This window comes from Meleagris gallopavo, chromosome 17, assembly GCF_000146605.3.
Source record: "Meleagris gallopavo isolate NT-WF06-2002-E0010 breed Aviagen turkey brand Nicholas breeding stock chromosome 17, Turkey_5.1, whole genome shotgun sequence".
In the NCBI taxonomy this organism is placed as follows: domain Eukaryota; kingdom Metazoa; phylum Chordata; class Aves; order Galliformes; family Phasianidae; genus Meleagris; species Meleagris gallopavo.
This window is the reverse complement of record NC_015027.2, coordinates 6341912-6364455: the sequence shown is the minus strand read 5'-3', so window position 1 is coordinate 6364455 and position 22544 is coordinate 6341912. Positions and strand designations below refer to the sequence as shown.

At 39.6% G+C, this 22544-nt stretch overlaps 2 protein-coding genes across 2 annotated transcripts in view; one reads left to right on the top strand and one right to left on the bottom strand.

Annotated features, from left to right (window-relative positions):
* TRAFD1 (TRAF-type zinc finger domain containing 1) overlaps window positions 1-83 on the bottom strand; it is an 11053-nt gene extending 10970 nt beyond the window's left edge. The window contains exon 1 of the mRNA XM_019621054.2: window positions 65-83. The gene's annotated coding sequence lies outside the window, so the exon portion shown is untranslated. The remainder of the gene's footprint in view (window positions 1-64) is intronic.
* A 479-nt stretch (window positions 84-562) lies between these two features.
* The window catches only part of NAA25 (N(alpha)-acetyltransferase 25, NatB auxiliary subunit), a 26281-nt gene continuing 4299 nt past the window's right edge, over window positions 563-22544 (top strand). The window contains 23 exon segments of the mRNA XM_010720187.3: window positions 563-587; window positions 2756-2841; window positions 3751-3889; window positions 5238-5356; window positions 6925-6999; window positions 7787-7894; window positions 8343-8421; window positions 8883-8994; window positions 9377-9466; window positions 9802-9971; window positions 10711-10823; window positions 12582-12789; window positions 13588-13677; window positions 14363-14543; window positions 15117-15216; window positions 19630-19781; window positions 20033-20158; window positions 20454-20697; window positions 20920-21043; window positions 21390-21455; window positions 21951-22048; window positions 22262-22343; window positions 22346-22371. Coding sequence (XP_010718489.3) covers window positions 578-587; window positions 2756-2841; window positions 3751-3889; window positions 5238-5356; window positions 6925-6999; window positions 7787-7894; window positions 8343-8421; window positions 8883-8994; window positions 9377-9466; window positions 9802-9971; window positions 10711-10823; window positions 12582-12789; window positions 13588-13677; window positions 14363-14543; window positions 15117-15216; window positions 19630-19781; window positions 20033-20158; window positions 20454-20697; window positions 20920-21043; window positions 21390-21455; window positions 21951-22048; window positions 22262-22343; window positions 22346-22371 — 2598 coding nt within the window. The 5' untranslated portion in view covers window positions 563-577.

The window sequence follows — 22544 nt, the reverse complement described above, 5'->3', positions numbered from 1 at the left end:
GCTGTGTGCCGGGCTCGGGGCTCCGTCCCACCGCACTCAGTGAGGTTCTCGGCGCTCCCCGCACCTCCGTCTTTTGCTGTCCGTTTGGTTTCTTAGCGGAGCTGCTTGGTCCCGCGCCTGCCCTGCGCATCGCTGTGCGTGGGGAGTTGGGGTTACGGGTCGGGTCGTTCGTGTAACGAAAACAAACGAGCGGTCACGGATGCTTTAAAGTTGTGTGCCGAGTGGCACAGACTAATGACTTTGTTAGGGAAGTTAATTTGAAAATGAGTGAAGTTAGGAGGAGCGGTAGTGTTGGGAAAGCTCTCGGATGAGCTGCCCCAAAACGTTTCCAGGGATGTTGCGTACAGTTGAGATTGCTTAAGAAATTGTTAGCAAGTTTCTGTGTCTATGCAAATACAGAAAAAGAGAAAAATCTGCTTCCCCGGGCTAGTGTCATTCCTGCTCTGAAACAGCAAAACGGATTGCAGTTCCAGAACACGCTCACGTTTCCTTTCAGTACATCTCCCTGTAGGGCCACGGGGAGCTGCCGCTGCCTTTGGCTCCCTTTGCCTGGATGCTGCTGTCTCAGGGAGAACAGATGGGTTCAGGTTTGCATCTGCTGAGTTCTGGAGAAACCAAGCGAAGCTCTTTGATTGCTTTTCTTATCAAGCCAAGCTGTGTTTTAAAGTTTGTTGCATCATTGGTTGCAGCCATACGGTTTAACAATTTTTTTTGTATGTACTGTGATTACCATATTTATTAACATGCAGTTATTTTTGCTTTATATTATGTAGTGTCTGTTCTTAAACAGATGCAACTGATGTTAACCCAGGTGATAGGCAATTCCTTGCATTGGTTTTGGAGTATAGCTGTTGATGAGAGAGATCTAAAAATGCTTTCGGCCACTTCTGCTCTGTGAGGTCAGAATTCCTTTTTGGTGCTGCTCCTTATGCAGGCAGAAGCCCAACTTCACAGAGGCTGTAGGCAGGAGATGTGTAGAATGAGGTTAAAGTTTGGTCTTTTACTTTAAAAAGCGCTTTTCTTTTTGCACCTTGTTCCTTCATTAGCTGGGGCTCGTTGACAGACGAGTTTACCGTTTTCTTCTTTTGTCTGCCTTCACCTGTAGGTTCACATGTTGCAGTTACAGCCATTGAACGTAACCACCTGCAAACTTGTAGCTAGCATAGACTTCATTTTTTTCCTGTAGTTGGAATTTCTTTAGGAGTTGCCAACTGCTTTGGCTTCCAACAAACTTATTCCTTGTTGCAAAATAGAATCCTTTTATTGTGCAGTTTAGAGAAGCTTGTGGTTTATTTGATTTACTTCAGAAGACCTAAAGCAGAGATGCTATCAGTGCAGCTAGCTGTTAAACAACCCCAGGGCAGGCAGCACAGGCTGGCGGGTAATTTGTGTGCAAGTGGAACTTTATAACATGGATCCTTAAATCAAGAAATCTCTACCTGTGCCTGGAGAGATCGCTGGGATATTGTGTTGCAGAATATTTAAAACCTCTTCACTGAGAAGTCTCTGGTGAAGCTTTAAGGTTAAAGGTGATGCACAGGTTTCCTTAGGTTGCCAGCTAACTCGTGTAAAGGTGCTGTGTTACAGTTTCAAATGGTCTGAATATCTGATACAGCAACATTTTGTTTTGGTTGGTGCGGGCAGGCAGCCTCATTTGAGGTTTTGTCTGTATGGTCTCAGGAGTCCAATTAGCTCTACTTTAAATCTGCACCACTTGGCCCTGGAAGCAAACTCTAAAGCTGCAGAATATAAATCTCATTAGTATAGATGCACATTTTGTACAACGTACCGAGGAATTACTAAAGGTCACCTCTTGACTCATTAAGAGTTCTGTCTCATGATGAGAGCTGCGATCTTGAAGAGAAAAGGATGTGTAATGTAATTTCAATATTTCAGCATTAGATCTTCTCATAATTTGTTAGGGGAGAGGCCAGAACAGCACAAGCAGACCCTTCTCTTGTTGGCTTGTCAGCTGCAGCTTGGTTTTTCTGCTAGGTTTGGATTAATAAGGATTAATTTTTGAGGGAGGGGAAGAGTGTTGGGCCCATGCTTTAACCTAAATTACTTGTTTGTAGTTGTCTGAAACATGATAACATGGTGTAGGGGAAGCTGAAATTTAAAATACAAAGCTGAAAGAAGGAGAAAATGGTCTCAAGGCAGGTTTTTTTTGTTGTTGTTTCTTTGTTTGTTTGTTTTACAGCTGAAGTGTTGTGCAGCTGGATAGCAGGATATCTCCACTTCACTTCTTTGTCTTTAGAACTGCTCTGGTTAAGGCACAGTGGTGTTCTGTTAGGGGACAGTCTTGCTCTGCCTCAAATACAGAGCATGTGGGCAATTCATCTCACTTAATACTTCGATAGATTGCAAGCGTGTTGTTTCTGACCTACTGCCCATTAAAAGTCATTGAAACTCTCCCAGCAGCACACCCAATTAATTCTTTCTTTTCCTGAAGTGAAGAGTGAAATCTCAGTTTCTAGTGAAGGGCTACTGCTGCAGAACCTGCTCTGTCATACAGCTCTTTTGTTGGTATGATGACCAGAAGCTTGTTTGTTTGGATGATTAGAACTCGCACAGCAAGATGATCTCTCAGTCTACAAAGTGACACATTTTCTGACTGTTTGGTTTAGGAATAATTGTACAGGGAAAATGCATTTTGCACTGCTACCCTAACAACACGTAGCCCTCAGTAAAATTAGAGGTAGCCTTCTAGAATGGTTTTGTGTTCTGTTTTAATACTGTGTGTGTTCTTATGCAGATTACCTTGATAATGGCAATAATAAAATGGCAATCCAGCAAGCAGATAAACTGCTCAAAAAACACAAGGATCTTCACTGTGCAAAGGTAAGTGTGGTTGTTCACTGATCTCATGGTTGAGCCTAGTTTGGGACTTGCAGTGCTCAGCTGTGCTTTTTTGTGGTCTGATCTTCCAGAGACCGCAGTGTATTCTGAACACTCTGGAACATCTGACTACTCTAATTCATGCAGTTCTTTGTTTGCCTGAAAAATCCTGCAGATCCTCCAAGGGAGGTGCCTCTGCTGACTGGTGTAAGTGGCTTCACCTTGCTAATTGTCGAGATCCCTATCAGAGCCACTGTGAGCAACCAGGGCAGATGAGCTGTGCCTTTAAAAACGCCTCTTTGAGACCTTAAGTTGAGGTACCTATTTGTAGTAGTTTATTTGGGAGGTATAATTTTAGTGAAACGTAGTAAGGTGTTTTTTGAGCATTGCTCTTCTGCTCTTCATTCACTGTCTTTCTTGCTATGCCCCTGGTGAAGGGAAAAGAGTTTTGTTCCTCAGTTTCCTGAACACTTGAGTATCTTTCTATTTTTCCCTATGGATTTTCCCCTACAGTTCGTATCACTTCTACATTTTGGGAGCTTCCCAGGCTGAAACGAGTGTCATTGACCTGAATCTCATTTATGTCAATTTTCTCTGGCCACTTATTAAAAGAAAAAATGAAAATTGGCAGGACTTGTCAGTTTTGAGCCTGCAGGTAGGAAAAACTGAGTTGCAGATGATGCCTTAGTGGCCTGCATGTGTGTTAAGAAATACAAAGCTGTGCTATTAGATGCAGCTTGCCTTTGGAAATTTTCCACTACAGCCATATGGGCTAGAAGCTTCATTAAAAACTTAAGTTTTCTAGAAGTAATTAGGTGCTTGGGCAAACCTTCTCCTCTTGAGGAATGAGAATATTTTCACTGGTAACTGCCAACTTTGTTTTTAACAGTTGTCTCTGTGTTATATCAACAGGTTCTAAAGGCAATTGGCTTGCAGAGAACTGGCAAGCAAGATGAAGCGTATGCTCTGGCACAAGAAGTAGCAGCACTTGAACCCACAGATGATAATTCCTTGCAAGCACTAACTATTCTTTACCGGGAAATGCATAGACGTAAGCTTTTTCCTTTGCTTCTCTTAAAAATCATAGTTATGTTCTTTCAAAAGTATACGTGACCAACAGTTTCATGGGAAGTGTATGAAGTCCAGAGTTCAAATGTGTTCAAGCATGTTATTAAGAGGCTGGAGAATTTAAATGACATGTTATAAATATCTCTGAGGCTTTACTGATCACCATAAAGCAAAGAACCTTGCATAGGTTTCTCTTGTTAACATCATTGTGTGCACAGTTCCTATAAAAGAATGGCATGCCATAACTGTCCATCATGATCAGCATGAGTTTACTGATTTTGTTGTTTAAATGAAAGGATTTGTTGTTGGATGTAATAGAGATGACTAATCTGTTAGACTGTAGTCAAGGGGTTCAGGCCTTGATAAGCTGTGTAACAAACAGAAGGGAAATCCTGGCCTCCCATTTGATTTTACCTTTGTGAAATCAGATCCTTGTAGCAATACAGTATTATAAAATTTGAAATCGTGAATGACTGACTGAATAAAATTGCATGCCCTTCTATGAAGGAATCCAGAGCTCACATGCTGCTTATTCTACAGCTCCACAGTTGTTTCTGTCAGCTTGTGCTTCTTGGTGGCGATTACATTTCCTGTTGAAATGCAGGAGCAAATGACAATAGTGTGAAACAACCTTTGCAGAAACAGATATCAGTGATGTGTAAATAAACTATGTGAAAGCCACATCACATGTCATTTTTAGTATTTTTTTAGTAGAGATAAGATTTTAGTATTTAGGATTTTTAGTAGAGGTAGGATTGTATGTCTAAACAAGAAAAATGTTGGAAGGATGAGAAGTTTTGCCTACTATGGTGTCCTAATTATTTTGTCACGATAGACCTATTACTAAGAAACACAGTGTGAAGTATTTCACTTCCTAAGAGTGCAATTGAGAAAAGAGTGAGAACTCACTTGGGGAAACCTTCAATAAGAGTAACTAAGTTGATATCAGGCTCTGAAAATGTTCTGTGTGTTGATGCGCAATTCACGTGGATCATTCTGCCAGGATCAGAAGGTTTTGATTGAGTTTAATTGTCCAAAGCAGATAAATTTGCTGAAGGAAAGTACTTAAAAACATTTCTGAGCAGTCCAGTTGTTGCTGTTAAACTATTCTTGGTTTGTTTTGTCCTTTGTTCTTCTTTTTTTTTTTTCTTAAGCAGTTTCCTCTTTAGACTACTGCTTGTAGTACTTGGGGTCTTAGAGGAGTATCATTTTTGTGGTTAATGAGTATAATTTGGTTACTCTTCAGAGTATCACTGTTGCTATCTTTAGGTAGCTGTACTTCAAATTTAGTCCCAAATGTGTCTTAACTCAAGCATCTGGTTTTGGTTTAGCGGAACTTGTAACTAAACTTTATGAGGCAGCTGTAAAGAAAGTACCCAACAGTGAAGAGTATCACTCTCATCTCTTCATGGCCTATGCCAGGGTTGGAGAATACAAGAAGATGCAACAGGTATGATCCATGGTTCATGTTTGGTCATGTTGAGGTGTCACAAGCCTTTTTTTGTTTGTTTGTTCAGAAAACTGTTAATGCCTCTTCAAGGTGCATGTAATCATCCAGAAAGGTAGGCTGAGCTGATGCAGAAGTTGTGCTCTGTTTTTGCAGAAGGGCTGAAAACACCATTACTTTCAGGAATGGGTTATATGAAGACTGATGTTTCACTTTCCTTCAAAGGAGTAAATGTGTGCATATCTGCTCAGATGGGCCATTTTGGAACAGGAGGTTTTTGTCTTTTCTGTCTTGAACACTGTGGTAGTTACAGTGTATTATAAAGCAATTTGGGAATAGATACAAGAAGGTATAGCAAGATCTTCTGTTCCATGCTTTCAGTCTTGATTTATTCCTTAATTTACTGTTGTCTTTAGGAAAAGCAATCTTGCCCATGCTCCTACCTTTGAAATCTAACATACAATTAGGCTTGAACATGTTTGACTTCACTGAATCGCAACTAAAAGTACTTCAAGTTCATCTTCTCAGTTGGCAAAGCATTGTCACGCTGGTTAGTTTTCATCACTTCCAAATTAGGTGCCTGGAGAATGCCTATAAATGGAGAAGATTCTTTTCAAAACATGTGCGTTCACTCTTCTGTATTTAAAAAAAAAAAAAAGGAGCCAAGTAAATGACTCTTAAACTCCTTGCTTCTGCTGTGTTGAGGTGACTTGAATTTTTATATGCGTGGTTTGAATAACTGAAGGAAAATATTAAGCTGTAGTGTTATTCTCTATTCTAGCCCAGCTTGTTAGCTGCTTGAGTTCAAGTTGTAGACAGGGACAAAGCTATTGATGTACGTGACGTTTACCAATGCGGCAAACTTTGCATATTAAGAAAGATTAAAAATATAGCATTACTGTGTATCTGGCCTTAAGCCTGGATCTTGATTAATAGAGATCTGCTTTTTGGTGTTACCTATATATATAGGTAATATATATATGTTACCTATACCTGATAAGAAGGCATGACTGTAGTGTTAAGGTCTGAATCTTGCACCCTCTGGTAGGGTGTGGTATTCTACTGATGATTATGTAACAGCAAGTTAAAGGATTATTGCTAAAAAGGTGTGCGTGTGTGTGTGTGAATACAGTGTTAAAGACTAAAAGCCTGTTCTTCTTGCTTGCTACATTGGGTCACTGAACATCCAATAAGTCCAAGTTAATTTTTGCAGCCCCCAAAAAAAAAATCAGTGCTGGAAATATCTTGCTTTGCTCTTAGCAAATAAATCTGCTTCCTGATGCAGTTACCATTTCTAATTAAAGCTGTCATCTGTTCAGGCAGTCATACATGCACATGCTCATTGCTGTTACTTGTCAAACTTGCTCAGAGTACTTCATCCTTGAAACTTGGGCCCTCTTTCTTCTTCAGCAGTGTGTTATGTACAGGAAGGATTTACAGGTTGATTAAAAGCTCTCCCATCTAGTCGCTGTTTTCAAGTTGCTTGTTGCCATCATTGCTGCTTAACTTGCATTGTCTGTCAAGAAACTTCATAAACAGATGTTTTAGGAATAATCTGTCTTATTTTTCAGGCTGGAATGGCACTTTATAAGATCGTACCCAAAAATCCTTACTATTTTTGGTCCGTGATGAGCCTGATTATGCAGGTCTGTACAGTGTTGAAAATTAGTCTGACTTTTACTGCAGGTGTGCTGCAAGCATAGAAATATTTTAGTGAAAGCATTAGAGATATCTTAAGTAAAATGTCAGAGCCATTTCTGTATGATGCTGGGAGGGTGGGACCTTCCTGAAACCACATTACTAACATGGCTGTATTTTTTTTAATGCAGCTTAACTGGTCTATCTTACAGTTTTACAACTTCTTCTCCTATCTTGGCTATTACCTAGCTGACTCTTAAGTTAGACAGGTACTGTCTGTAGCCTCTCAGGCAGAACTGTGCCTCTTTGTACCTAGACTACAAAGGCTCTGGGAGTGCTGGACTTAGCTTGTCTTTCAGATTGTAGAAAATCTGCAATGATAGACAGCAGATAAGCTGTGCTCTGTTAGTTGAGACAGTAGATTCAAGCAGTAGTTAAACAACCTGACAGTGTTGACCAAGCAGATAAACATGGACTTGTTAATTACATTCTCCAAAATACCGTGCCGTGAAAATCCAAGTATGTTCTTGCAACGTGTTGTTCGCCATGGCTATTGTGTGCCTAAATGCATGAATCTCTAAGCAGTGCAGTTCAGAGAGTGTTTCAGCTCACTAGTTTTATTGCTGCCTGTTTAACAGTGTGGCTGCTCTCTGCGTGTATGGATGGTATTTCTGAATATGGGGAGGAGGGGTTAAAGCATCCAATTTTGCTCTCTTCTCACGGAGTGCAGAGGAAAGCAATGTGTGGGACTAACAAAAGCTGATGATGTGTTACAGTAGTTCTTCCTTTCTCTAGTCTATTTCAGCACAGGATGAGAACCTCTCAAAGACGATGTTTTTGCCACTAGCTGAGAGAATGGTGGAAAAAATGGTAAAAGAGGATAAGATCGAAGCTGAGGCTGAAGTAAGAGTTGCAGATATTTTTTCAGCTTGATTTCAACATTTTTGAGACAAGGAGTGCAGTGTTAAAGGAAGTTAATTGTTTTAAGTTTCCGAAGATGATAATCGGTAGTGTTCTGGAATTAAATGTGAATGTGGTGGTACAGAAGGAGACGAAGCAGAGGGTGGGGAGGGATGTGAGAGAGTGTGGCCAAGGAAATTCTTTGGCACTTGATTTAACTTGATGAAGTACTTGTTTTTGCTCCCTGGGAGGCCCCGAGAGACATTTTAGGACTGATAATGGAAAAAAGACCTACATTCCTGAGTGCTCCACCCTTGGGATGCTAAAGATAACTTTGCAGTCCTTGTTGTCTTCTCCTTCTAATGACAGTAACACAAGTTGCTTTATTTCTTGGCATACCTGTACGTTGTTTTACTAGCAAGTTTAATTGCAGTCTAATCTTTTTTCTAAGGTTGAACTTTACTACATGATTCTGGAACGTTTGGAGAAATATCAGGAAGCCTTAGATGTTGTGAGAGGAAAACTAGGAGGTAACTTTACTCTGTCAATTAATAATCACAGATGTGATGGAACAATAGCTCTTTTGCTTCAGATTGTCCACTAGCTATGGGGGTGAGGGGGCGAGAGACACACCTGTAAGCAAGCTTGCTTCTCAGCACCAGTTTCAAACATTGAAGCAAACTCTGGAGGTTCACTTGTACAAACCGATTTTACCCACATGCTTACAATAGTTAAGAATTATCAGCAATTAATTTTAAAAGAGTATATGTCTCCTATAGCCTTGATGTTTCTTTCTGGTGATTAAAATGCTCTTACAGTTTTAAGGAATTGGGATGTGAAGATTTGCATAGGAAATTTGGCCTTTCCAGTCGTTGAGAGTCTATTCTCTTACTGCTTTGCATTCTTGACTATAATAACATGCTTTGATGCTTTATAATAACAGGAGGAAATGCATTGATTAAATAAATTTGCCCTTCTGTTTTTAATTTAGAGAAGTTGACGAGCGAGCTCCAAAGCCGTGAGAACAAGTGTATGGCAATGTACAAGAAGCTGTGTAGGTGGCCAGAGTGCAATGCGCTGTCAAGAAGGCTGCTGCTGAAAAAGTGAGACATTCTGCAATCTTATCGAGGACTGAAGAAAAATCCCTGACTGGTTGTGAATTGCCTTCTTCAGTAATTCTTGTAAATGGTGGTTAAAGCAGAAGAATATCGGAGGTTCTCGGAGTATTTTCAAATATTTACACTTCAGTGGTTGAGGAAGAAGCAACAAAATAGGATTCTGGAGGATGTGCAGGAGAGGTCACAGGGAAGAGGCTTTGTCAGAACTGTAGTTGCAAGATCTATTAAAGGAGAAATGATTCCTAGTACACTTGTATTTTTTGTAATGTAAACCTTTGCTATTCCTTAAATTCAGTTTTTGCAGTTTTAGAAGTGAGTTACTGGTTTGGCAGTTCCCTAAACGTTCTGTGTCTGCTTTTTGTTTCAGCTCAGATGATTGGCAGTTCTATATAACTTACTTTGATTCACTATTTCAACTCATAGATGAATCCTGGACACCTCCTCTGGAGGAAGAACAGTAAGTCAACAGTTCTGCTGTGAATTTTTCCTTTGTACTAGAGAGAACTTTTTACCCCCAGTGCTGTCTCTGTCTTTGGTTGACTTCCTGACAGGCTGCAGATGATGTCTTCTCCCTACTTTGTTTTGGAGGCTGGCAAGTCTATTGGAAACTGCTGTATAAATAGTGGCTTGTACTGCATAGAGCTCTTCCAGTTCATATTTTTTATGTTATTGAATTAGAGAATCCATCATGCCTGATTTCCTTAAGAGCGTTCTGGGAGTATGTTGAACACCTGTCGTTAATGACCTAGGAATGGGGGAAAATAAAAATCTTTTGTCTCTTTAATTGTACAGCTCTTTGGAAGGAGAGGTACACTATTCTATAGAGCAAGCTGTGAAATTTATAGAAGAGAGAATAACAGAAGAATCTAAGAGCACTCGACCACTTCGAGGCCCATATTTAGCTAAACTGGAGCTGATCAGACGGCTGCGTTGCAGAGGCTGTAACGATGAATATAAACTAGGTAAGAGCCATTAACTTCGGAGAGAGAACGCAAAACAATCTCTCTGTATTTAATTCAGCAATGTGTTAAGACATTGTATGTGCTGGTTTCAGTAATGTAAAGAATTTTGAAAGCATTAGAAGATGAGCCTTGAAAGAAGGAAAGTTGTTCCAGACTGCTGCAGGGCTTGTAAAAGTAAGCAGGTTGAAGGATCTATTGAATTTAGGAGCATATGATCAGTGTCATTGTGATGAAAAGTGCATTCCTGATGCACTGCTTTTGTACAGAGTCCTTCAGGTAATCTCTGGATGTTTTGTTGTTGTGCTTTGGTTTTGTTGTGGTGGTTGTTTTTTTTTGTTTGTTTGTTTGTTTGTTTTTTGGCAATAATACCAGGATTTGCTTTTTGACAACTTGCATTTAAAAACTGCAGTCAGGGAGTCAGTGAAGGAGAGAATGTGATTACAGCAATATCTGTGATTACCAGTTCCTAAATGAGTTAGATAAGCAGGGACTGTGCATGCATGCCTATTATAGTGAGCTCTTATCTGCCAAAGTAGCTTGATTGAAGCTCTTAAGGAGTGTCCTTGGTTACTAAAGACAGAGAGCATTGGTTAAAGTCTGCAGCAGTGCAGCAAATAGGACTGTAAATCTCTGCATAATCCCAAATTAAAAATGAATTATCAAATGTTTCTCAAAGCAATCTTATAGTTTCAGCTTTTAGTGGAGCATATGAAAAAGATGAACTGTCCCTTTTTCCTAGGTGATCCAGAAGAACTAATGTTCCAGTACTTCAAAAAATTTGGGGACAAACCCTGTTGTTTCACTGATCTCAAAGTATTTGTGGATCTCCTCCCATCCAGCCAATACACAAAGGTGAGGAAAGTCTGAGATGCTGGCACGAGCTAGAGTGCTTGTTTGCACTCTTGTACTTCTCTGTTAAGGTACCTCTGTGTCCTACTGAGAGATGGAAAGAGCTGAAGCTTGATCTATTTGGAATAGCAGAGAGGGGAGATGTACTTGCTGCGTACTGCAGCTTTTGTTATACAAAACATCTTTCTCCTTTCCTACCTTATCTATCCCTTATTTTTCCTCGTTGAGTTTACGTGTTTAGTTGGAAAGATGGATCCAGATAGGTTGTTGCATGTTATACTCTGCTGCAGTGTTGAAGAATGGACATGTTGATACTGATCAGGCGGTGACTAACAGAACTATGGCAACTTTTCCAGAATCGTTTTGAAACAAGCTCTTTTCAGTTTAAAAGTCTGTTTGTGCAGAGTCATGAGCAGCTTGTTGAATGACTTCAGCAGTTGGGAATCCTGTCACTCATCTCATTGTTTCTCAAAGCCATTGTGTACAATTTAGTGCTGGGTAGGCCAAACGGAGAATCCTGGATCAGCCAGAGGCCTTTCATTAAAATATTTGTTAACAAAGTATTGTTGTTTTCTTAGTTTATTGAAATATTTTCTTGACTTGTAAACTTTATTAATGTAAGCCTACAGCCTTACTAATGAGCAGAATGGTGGCCTGGGTACGTGTTGGTTGCTGCCAATATATATAAAGTGAAAAGTGTGTTCTTACCCACTGGCAACAGCTGTGGTCAGTAACACATTTAACTCATAATTTTGGAAGTGGTGATCCCATTGCAAGGTAACTCTGGAATCGCTGAACAGATTTAATCTCAATTTTCAGGGACAAAAAAGAAAAAAATCATAGTGATGCTGCTTGGCCACTGAAAACATGTAGATACTCTGGCAGTAATTGTTATCTTAACATCAGTCTTGAATTTCTAAAGGCAGGAATTGAAATATATGCAGTATAGCAATTTGGTTGCTCTTGCACAAGTCAGTAAAATCTCAAACTGCAAATATTTGTCAGATTTTCATCAAAGTCCACAGGAAAACTAGAATTCTTGTGCATGGTGCTGTGTTCCTCTTACCTAGCTGTTATTCCTGGTATGGATTTGTTTTGTGTTTTTTTTCCCTTTCATTTGTAGTTATTTTATTTAAAGACCAAATGTAGTAAAGCTGAATTCATTAACTTAAACTCATTTCTAAGTTTGTAAACACTGTTGAATTTTAAGGCAGCAACAAAAAAACTGTCCAGTCCTGATTGTATTGTGAGAAATCTGCTATCTTCCATTAAATGAAACTGTAAACAGTGAGACACTGCTCTTCTTACAAGTTAAAAGAAATTAATCAGATGATTATGTCACTAGGAACGCTGCATTGGTTCAGAGTTGAAAGAAAATGTAGTAACAAGCACAAAACCACAATTTCCCATTAAGTATGCTGTAGACTTTCAGTAACAAATTATTTGAATTGCATCTGTTATTACTTTGAGTGTTAACAAGTGCTTGAAAACCCTTGTATGTCAATGTATTGGAAACTTCCTGTGTTGGTTTTTTTTTTTTGTCTGTTTGATGAACTAAGCTATTAAGCAAAGCCGTAACTTGTGCTCACCAAAATTAAAAATTAAAAAACAAACTCTCTAGCTACTGATTTCAGTGCAATGTTGAGGTTCACACCGATACTTCCATATCATTTGCTTTTCTTGATTTGAGAGAGGAAATGATGTCTTCTGTTTGTGTAGTCCCAGCTGCCCCTCAAAATTTATCAACTGTTTCTCTTCCAGTTCGTCAGTCAATTGCTGGAAGTAATCCCTCTATCATCAACAACAGAGAGTGAAATCGCACTGCCAACCGATATCAAAGCTCTTCAGCAACACTTGTGTGTGGTGCAGCTCTCCAGATTGCTTGGGATCTATCATGCCATGGATAAGAAGCAAAAACTGACTGTGGTCCGGGAGTTAATGTTAAGATACCACCATGGATTGGAGTTTGGTGAGGACAAACTTTGAAACCAGTGTTGTAGCTTTTTTTGAGCTTCAGAGTTTTTTTTCCAGGGGAATGTGACAGTACAAACTCATGGCCTGTATCACTACTGATGTGTAACATCCATTGTGCAGCTAGATAACACTGTGTTTTCTTCTTTGTTATTACATCCTTGGGCACCTGAATTCTGTTTCCTTATTTTTTTTTTTTCTTTTCAATTTTGTATCTTTGAAGTAAATGAGACATTCCTGAGTAGCTCAGCTGGTACATTTTTATGCTTGCCTGTGCCTATGATCAAGGCAGGCTTTATCAATGGTGTGTATAGGATAAAAACAGACATTATTGCCAGTGTTTAAATCTTACAGTTATAAAGTTCTTTCTTCTAGCAGATGTTAACATATGAAGTGGCTGGACTTTTTTTTTTTTCAAAATCATGAATGGGAATTCATTTGTTATCAGGAAGAAGAAAAAGCTGAATTTGTGTGAAAACTGTTGATTTGTTTTCAGTGCTTCTATCTGGAGTTTGAATCCAAGAACAGAAGAGCCAAGGAAGCATAGTGTTAGACAAAATAAAATGTGTTGCTTTAGCAATTTAAGCACAATGAATTGAGGGGAAAAAACTGAAAATATAGAGATGAGTACAGTTGTTTTAGTTTTAAAGAAAACTGCTGAGATTTGTAAATTGAGCACTGGTTATCATCTGCCAGGTGTCTGTGCCACTTCACAGTACTGGCAATGTGAGAAACAGCTGACAGCGTAGTAGTTCTTTAACTCTGCAATTCAGGGTAATTTTGTCTTTCTTTTTAGGGAAAACTTGTTTGAAAACTGAATTGCAGTTTTCAGATTATTACTGCCTCCTTGCAGTTCACCTGCTGCTTGACCTGTGGCTGGAGGAAGGTATGTCTCTATATTTGCTTAATACCACCTGGGATGGTTGTGGGTAGGCAGATTGTGCCTGTGTGGCCACTGTGCATCTGGCATTGCTCGTTAGTCCCATAGCTTTCAGTTTCTTCTTGTTGTGTGGTATTTCTGGAGCCTCTCAATCTTGCTAACCTCTAAAGGGATATAATTTTTTTATATAATTTGTGTAAGTCCTGGTGGAGTTCTGCTGATTCATGCAGCTCAGTGCTGTCCATCCCTAGAAGCTTGTTCCAAGTTCACGGTGTAGATATTTTTCTCTCCCCTTGCACAAGAAATGCTGACGACTCCCTTCTGATACCAGAGGTGTTTTGAAAAATATTTCTTTTTATCCTTGATATACTTTGTCTCCTGGATTCCTAGCTTCTAGACTTCTGTTGAGACTCATTGCTCTGGTTTTAGTAGTTCTGTACTTCTCATCTGCTCTGCTTTATTAGTCTCATAATCTCAGAAATGTCTCTCCGGTATGTGAGGATTGTGTTCTGTGCAGATGTGAGCTGGATATTCCCTGCAAAGAATTATTTGTCCACCAGCTGTAGTGTTGGTGTGGGAATGTGCTGAGCAAAGTGCAAAATGAGGAAGGGAGTTTTGATGTGAATTGTGCTGTCAGTGTGGAATGCCCCTCCCTGTGTGTTCACACCTGTGTTTTTATCTTTGTCACCAGGTGAAGAGATGGCTGTGTGGCAGTGCCTAACCCTTTTAGAAGAAGGATTATCTCATAGTCCTTCTAATGCTCAGTTTAAATTGCTGCTCATTCGAATCTACTGCAGGCTTGGTGCATTTGAACCAGTTGCAGAGCTGTACTCCAGCCTTGATGCAAAACACATACAGCACGACACCATCGGGTGGGTAGTATATACTGAGAATAATTGGTTGTGGTGACCCTCCAGTAACTATTTGAGATCTTCAGTTGTCATTGCTACTGAAAGATAGCAGACTGTCAGATTTTCACTGTGTTCTGTAAAAGTGTTCTGGAAATACATAAAATGTATCTACTAAAGTGTGCTCTGCTTCTAGTAGAGTATCTTTCCTGTGTGATTTTAATCATTTCTGGACCTAAGGAATATTAATTAAATGGAATATGAAATCTGTGAAATATATATCTTGGTGCCAGTTGTAGCTAGGTGTTCCAGCCTGGGTCATTGCTGAGCAAAGTTTGGGAGCAGTGGTTAAAGCAAACACAACCAAGTGGCCTTGCCTCAATTAGTGTGTTTGTGAGTGTCAAAGTTCCTCCATCCACCTCATTAAATGAGCTTTCACATGCAGTGAAGAATTCCTTCCTTTACTGTTTAAAGCTTAAATCTTAATATGAATGTTGAGCTGAATTGGGCTGTAGCTCTCTATTCGGAGCTGCATTTGAAATTCAGAATTCCCCAGCACGTGTGCTGATGTTTGACTTGTGCTGTGTTGTGTTGCAGCTATCTTCTGACACGCTATGCAGAGTCACTGGGCCATTACGCTGCTGCATCGCAATCCTGCAATTTTGCACTCAGGTTTTTCCACTCCAACCAGAAAGATGTAAGTTGAAATAAACCTCTGCATCCTTGTAGGAGGGCAGTTATGTTGATAATACCATACTGAATTCTGTGCCATACATAAGAACTTACAGGACTGTAGTAGGTAGTCACACAGAGAAATAATACATCCAGCTTTGTGTTTATAGTGAAGGTTGTCTCAGCCTGTATTTCTCACTACAAGGTTTGTAACTTGTTAGATGGAGTTTTGCTGTAGTGTTTTATTTATTATTATGCAAGCCAATTTGAATACTCAAAAAGTTGCCGTGATTATTTATAAATGAATTAATTGTGATTTATGAGAAGAAATGTGACATAATGTAGCAAATAAGTCATGGTGTCATCTGACTTCTGGCACTTTGAAAAGTCACACAGCAGCCAGGGATAGTGGGTCAAGATACTGATGACACTTTGTATTGCACTCATCTGAGGCATTGTGGTTTAGTGATGACACGTGTGGTGGGGAATGCTCATCAGAAAATGAAAGTGCAAAGAACAATGTGGGAGAATTTCCGAGGGGAAAAGTTAACTCTTGAAGTCATGACTAACTGCATTATTTTCAGGTGATAGGATCAAATTGCTAAGTCTGGTCTTGTACTAATGGGAGCTACCTGCTTTATTCAGTTCACCTCCTGTGAAATGGTGTGAATTAAAAAGTTAAAAATTAAATTAAATTAAAAAGTTGTCTTGAATGAGAACCTTGAGAATGGAATGGAGAGAGAAGAGCAGTTAAATTGTTCCAAGATATAGAGACCTTCCTAAACGCATACTGTGACCTAGGCATCTATCATACTTGTAGCTGTTGACTAGTAAAAGTACTTGTCTAAATTAGTCCTGATTGGAAAGCACCGTGAGGTACATTTATAGGGAAAACATCAGTTTCTTTTCACATTTCCCATGGAAGCATGAAGAATGGGTTGAGTGGGAGAATGGTAAACAACTCTCTTGTAATCTTGGTAGAAATGCATTGGGCAAACTGGGGGGTGGTGGGGTGGAAAATAGTCCGGAAGAGTGGTAGGAAACTATGTGTATAATATTAGTCTATCTCCCTAACATTTGCAAGACTGTCCCATTCTGAGGAGTTGGAAGTATATTCTCTATTCTTATATTTTACAGTTTGTTCATTGCTAAGAGGTGGGGGAAGAAAATTATTTTCACTTGACATTTAAGAAAGAAAGGTGCAATTCAGTTTTAACCCTTCCAGTTACTGGCTAAACTGGCTGCAAGGGCTCTGCGGGTATACAGTTTGTTTTTCCACCATCCCAGCAGTAGGTAAGAACACAAGAATTATCTGTACTGAGTAGTAAAGATTCTGAAGGTGCTCAGACAGTAATTCCTCAGATGAGTTTCCTTGGGCTGTTGGCAGCAGATTATTCCTGTGTGCAAGGTACCAGTTGCCATTTACCTGTGTCTAGAAGGTCAATGCTGAGTTACTGTGACCCGTGCCTGACGTGGACATTTCTCTGCAGGGAGGGGATGCACAGAGATGTATGTGGGTCATGTGGTGGAAGCTCACTCTCCTCTGCTTCCCTCACTTGCTTATTGTTTAAGCACTGATACCACTTGCTAAGAATCTTTGCATTGAGTACACTGAGTACAATGTTTTGTGATAAAGTGAAGGTCTGGATCCAAACAGCTTTCTCCTACATGTCTGTTGTTGGCAATGGGAGGTGGTTTTTTTTTTGAGTAACTTGTTCAGTCTTTAACACGTACTGAATGACTTCAGTGAAGAGCATACCTGGAACCAATGCCTGGAACCAACTCTTTAAACAAAATGTTCCACTGCAGTGTGCCAGGTGGAAAAAAAAAAATGAACTGAAAGAAACTACTGGATGTGATTTATCTGCTTGGGATCACTGCATTGTAAAGCGGCAAGAAACTATCTTTCCCTGGAAGACATTCTGACTGAAGTAGGAAGATGGTCATTCTCTTTGTCAAGAATGATAAAGGTGCTTGCAGAGCACAAGGTAACTGTCTCCAGTTACTCAGTGTATGCACACTGGTAAAGGCCCACTGAATCATGTTCCAAGTGCTGTTGCCAGGAAAATGCTACTCAACTCATCATCATGAAATGCTGGAAAAATGGTGCCTGAATTGTTCAACTTGCCTCACTACTACACCTTAAAGGCTGAAATTGCCACAGAGGGGTAAAATCAATGTGATCGGTGTTACGTGCTTCACTCTACGAGACAAAGATGTACCTTGGGATCCTGCTCATGTCATGTCTCTTGGAGTACTGCAGCCAAAGAACTGTTGAGCCATTGTTGTTCTTGAGTAGTAGCCAAATCTCATGGGTTCTGGATGTTCCAGTGGTTATTGTCTTCAGATTGTTTTAGTAAGAAACCCATCACAAGCCACATTACCCTGCAAATAGCAAGTGTCTGCAAAAAACAACCATAATGTGCAGACTGAAGCAGGAGAAGGCTCAACTCAGCGTGCTGTTCATCTAAGGATGTGTCAAGAACAGAGTGGGGGGAAAAAAGATGGTCCTTTACTGTAAGATGTCTCCAATATCACAAGGTCAGAATATGCCGCCAGTTTCTGTGCTGCAGTGGTTCTGCTGGGGTTTCCCTTTCATGATCAGAATCCTGGTACGAGCTTTCCTTTCAGGTCCCATTACAGTATCTAACTGCAGTGTTAAATGAGGACTAACCTATCAAGGTTATATTTTTACCTGATTTCAGCAACTGCCTGCTTCTCTGTAGATTATTGTTATTTTTTTTTTTCTTAGCTGGAATGTTTGCTAAAATGTAAGGAACGTGTTCTGCAAGTACTCTCTGCTGTGTATGGGACTCTGCCTCGAGCAGGAAGTGTGGAGTATGAAAAAGTGATCTGGTATTAAAAACAAACAAAAAACATGCTTAGCTACTACTTCAAGGTGACCACTTTGGATATTGTCCTCCTGACTTGCTGAATTTAACAATCTAAAGTGAATCCTCTTTAAGAGTGGATCTCTTAAGTAACAGCCCTCCAGGATACTGTGCAGTCCTGACATATAGTTCTGCTCTGGGAGAGAATGCCAGTAACAGGGAGAAGAGAAAAGGCAGTATTACTATATTTGACTGATACTAAAAAGGCAACTTCATTCTTCTCAAGATAGCCCTCCTTTAAAAATGCAGAATCACAAGTAATCTCTCTAATTTTCTTGTGTCCGTCCGTCTTTAATTTCTCCAGATCTGCAGGCAAACAGAACACCAACGTGTCTTATGGGGATTTTAAAACTACGTCGATGCAGTTGAATTAGCACCCATAGTGCAGCCCCGTAGCCTGACAATGACCTCTGCAAGGCTGTATATCAGAGGGTATGTTGCTAAATATTTGGCATATTTTTTTTCATACAGTATAAATAACCAGATTGCAAAGGAAAAAGGTAGAGCTACCTAGAAGGCAATTCTTATTTTGGAGGGAGGAAAGGAAAGAAATCAGGGCTTTTAACTGTGAGTGATAGCTCTTCTTTTCTCAAACCCTTCCAGGCAGGTTGTCTTGGTCAGTACAGTACAGATTTCAGTTGCCCTGGGGACTTTCTGGTGCCTCTGATCTTCAGTGCATTTTATAGTCATGCGATGAAGAAAATACTTGATCTGCCAGAATTTCTCCATTGTGGAGAAACTGATTTAAGAATACAGCTGTGTGTATTGACAGGGATCATAAGTTGTTCGCTCTGTCATTCCAGTTACTGTGTATTTCAGTGAAAAATTCTGCTTGTTTGAGACTTCTTCATCACAGAAATCTTCTGGAAATTACTTGGACAAATGAGAGATGTTAGTTATGTGGCTTGTATTGCTGCGCTTCATCAGAGGGGAAGCAAACTATCTTATGGACACTGACAGCTTTCTTTGGTGGTTAGATTGTACTGTAACGCATGTATGTGTGCATGGTATTATCTTGTGATACTGTATTAAAAAAACTAATAAAGAGAAACGAAAAATTGTGTGAGTAATTTTCTTTATCTATGTTGTGATATGTGATGCACATCCAAGTCAGTTCCAGAAAATCTGGGATGTGTCTATTTTGCTTGAAAGTACTTCTCATAATGAGACAACGAATTGAATAATCCATCTGAAAAACAACAATAAAGTATAAACTTCCAAAATCATCTCTCTCAACCTATAAGTATTTTTCAGTCTGTGTTGACAGCAACCTGATTTTGTTCAGTGTTGGTTTGGTTACTTAACCAACAAGCACTGCCCGGTAGATCCTCTAGGCATTATTAAATTTGAGGAACTAAACTACTTGGATAACTTAGATAAGCAAAACTGCAAGATTCTCCCACAGTATGAGTATTTGCCAGATTCTGTACCTCTGGGTTAGTGAAAGCCACAGAAAAGCAATTTCTTGGTATTGACAGTGTTAAACTCTTGGTTATTCTGAATTTATGGAAGTAACTAATACAAAGCTGGTGTGTGCTTTCTTGTAGACCTCAGAATACATCATTCAAGCCTACAAATACGGTGCATTTGAGAAGATTCCAGAATTCATCGCATTTAGAAATAGGCTGAACTCTTCCCTTCACTTTGCACAAGTTCGCACAGAACGGATGTTGTTAGACCTTTTACTTGAAGCAAATATGTAAGTACAGCAGCAGCGAATGCAATACTTCCATGTGACAAAAATTAAGATTTGTGCATAGGTAGAATATTGACCAAGCAGCACTTTGACAAAAACTTGAGAGTCGCTCTTTCGTTCAGCATCCTTCTTTGTACTTAGTGTAACACTGGTGCGACTTGTGAGGAATTGAACAGTGGAGAGAATGCAGTTTTTTAAGTGTTTGTTTCCAGTGATCAAATGTTTGATCTAATAGTATTTAATCTTATGTGCAGATCTTCTAGTTTAGAAGAAAGTATAAAGTCCATGAGTCTGAGCCCAGAAGAGGATGACATTCCATGGAAAGATTTGCGTGACAACAGAGACCTGACAGTCTTGTTTAATTGGGATCCAAAAGACAGGTGAGTAGAAATGTCCTTAACTGTAGTTTTGCACCTTTTCCTACAGCATATGGTGAAGAAAATCCTTTCAGGGTAACTGAAATGTTCTCTAGACTGGCTAACTGCAAACTTAACTTTCATTCATCACTTCTAGCAGTGCTGCCTTTTTACATATTAATGGTTTTCTGAATTTCTGACCATTCTTTCCTCCTAATACATTATTTGATAACTTCAGCTAGGCTTTTGTACCTGAGTGAAGCTTGCAACTCTGCAAAACTTAAGCATTTTCCTGAAAACATTTGGTGCCTTTCTCTAGGGACATTTCTGAAGAACATAGGAAACTCTCACTGGAGGAAGAAACCCTGTGGTTGCGAATCCGGTCTTTAACTTTAAGGCTAGTAAGCGGACTCCCAACTCTTAGTCACAGTATTCAACCAAAGAACTCTGAAAAGACTGCAGAGAATGGCGTCTCATCCAAGATTGATACAATTCGATCTCTGCTTCAGCAGCTGGAAGCGGCAGTGGATTCAGGGAAGAAGTTTCTAGAACAAAAAATTCAGGTACCCTTTAAGGAAAAAGCTATCCTCAAATATTAAATGAACGTGAATGCAAGCAGAAAAACTGAATGCATCTTGTAACGTCCAGCAGGCTGCAGAATGCACTTAACTGACCCTGAGTTTGTAGTGTATGAATCTGACTGAGAGATGTGCCAGAGACAAACACTGTGTTCTGGATAAAGAAAAGCTGCAACACCTTTATCTTTTTCTTTGCTTCTTGCCTAGTATCCTGTCCTTGGCCCTCCTCCTACCCGAATGGCTGGCTTCTTCAGTAATGGCAGCTGTCAATGCCAGACTAGCTTGTTTTATCTTGTTAGTGATATTTATGAACTAGATACCAATGGCTTAGGTAAGTGCTTGAGGGGCAGGGGCTTAACCAGATGGTTATGAGGTGGGAGGGAATGCGGTATGTTTCCACTTAGTTTGAAAACTGCTAGACATTGGGCAATGTGGACCAAACTACGACTTGTTTTATTTTTTGAATAACACTGTTACCTGGGAGACAGCACTGCAATGCTTTATCCGTGTCTTCATTTTTGTGGTGTATACTGATGTAATACAGCATCCTCTCTGAAAGCAGTTGCATTAGCTTTCCACTGCTAGCACTAAATTACATTTAAATGCCTGCCAGTTTTCTAGGAGCGGGAGATACAGAACCTATAGTTTATAACTGCCTCTTTTTTTTTTTCTTTCAGAAGATTCAGCAGAAGTCCAGGAGAGGATAGGGAATAGTTTCAAGTCTTTACTAGAACGGCTAACAGGTAAGTAGTAACCCAAGAAAAAACACTGGTAATTAAGTGCTTTGTGTTATAAGCTCCCAAGTGTGCTGCACATATGGGAAAGTGAAAGTGCATTAATGGATCTGCAGACCCTTTTGAAAGATGCTTGAGAGCAAGGCTGAGAGTGCCCCTTCCTTGTCTGTTCACAAAGTTGTTGCATCCACATAATGCACTCATTTGCAATGCATCTCAACTCAACTCAATGCATCATTTCATTACCTTGCAGCCTAATCTTAGCAACTGTTGTTTCCTGATACTTGATCCAAGTGTTGTGTGGAGATAATATCTGTAATGAAATACAAGTTAGAGGGGAACTTTGGAGCGGGACTGTCTTGAGTGTCTTTAGCTAAATTTATCAATAACAGCCTAATCTGCAAAGCAGTCAGAGCTACACCAAGATACGTGCTGGGCAGAAAATGAGCATTTGGGTTGGTTGATCTGATGTCCTGAATAAGGCTTTCCTTTTTTTCTTTTCAGATTTGTTCAATAAATGTAAAGGTGACTTGATTGAAGTCAGAGACGGCACCTTGAAAACTCAGCCAAACCTGCTAGAAAACTTAGTCTTCTTTGTTGAGGTATTTTATTTTATTTTATTTTTTCTGGAAAATGGAAGTTGTGGAACACTATAGAGTGGAAATGTTGAGACAAAAAGCAGTGAGTTGCATGCTTAATCAGTAATGAAAACAGAGCTCTTGCATATTCTGAGTCTTTCCAGTATGTACACTTAAAATGAGTTTAGAAGCCTCCTGTAAATGCAGCTTGTAACATACCTGTACCTTTCTTTACAGACCATCTCCATCACTCAGTGGGTATCAAGTTACTGTGATGGTGTCCTTCGACCTTTTAAATCCAACCTGCAAAAAAAGAAGAAGAAAAAAAAGAAACCAATGTAGCTATGGTAGATAATATATCTTTTTCTGCTCCACTTCCATCCCTCAATCCAGCTATTTGTATGGAAAGAAAAATCAGGATTGATGGCATGCTAACAAACTATCTTGCATGAACTCTGCCTTGTAGAATCTGGTATTGTTAAAGCTTACTTTACAACTTTTTTTTTTTTTAAACTCCTTC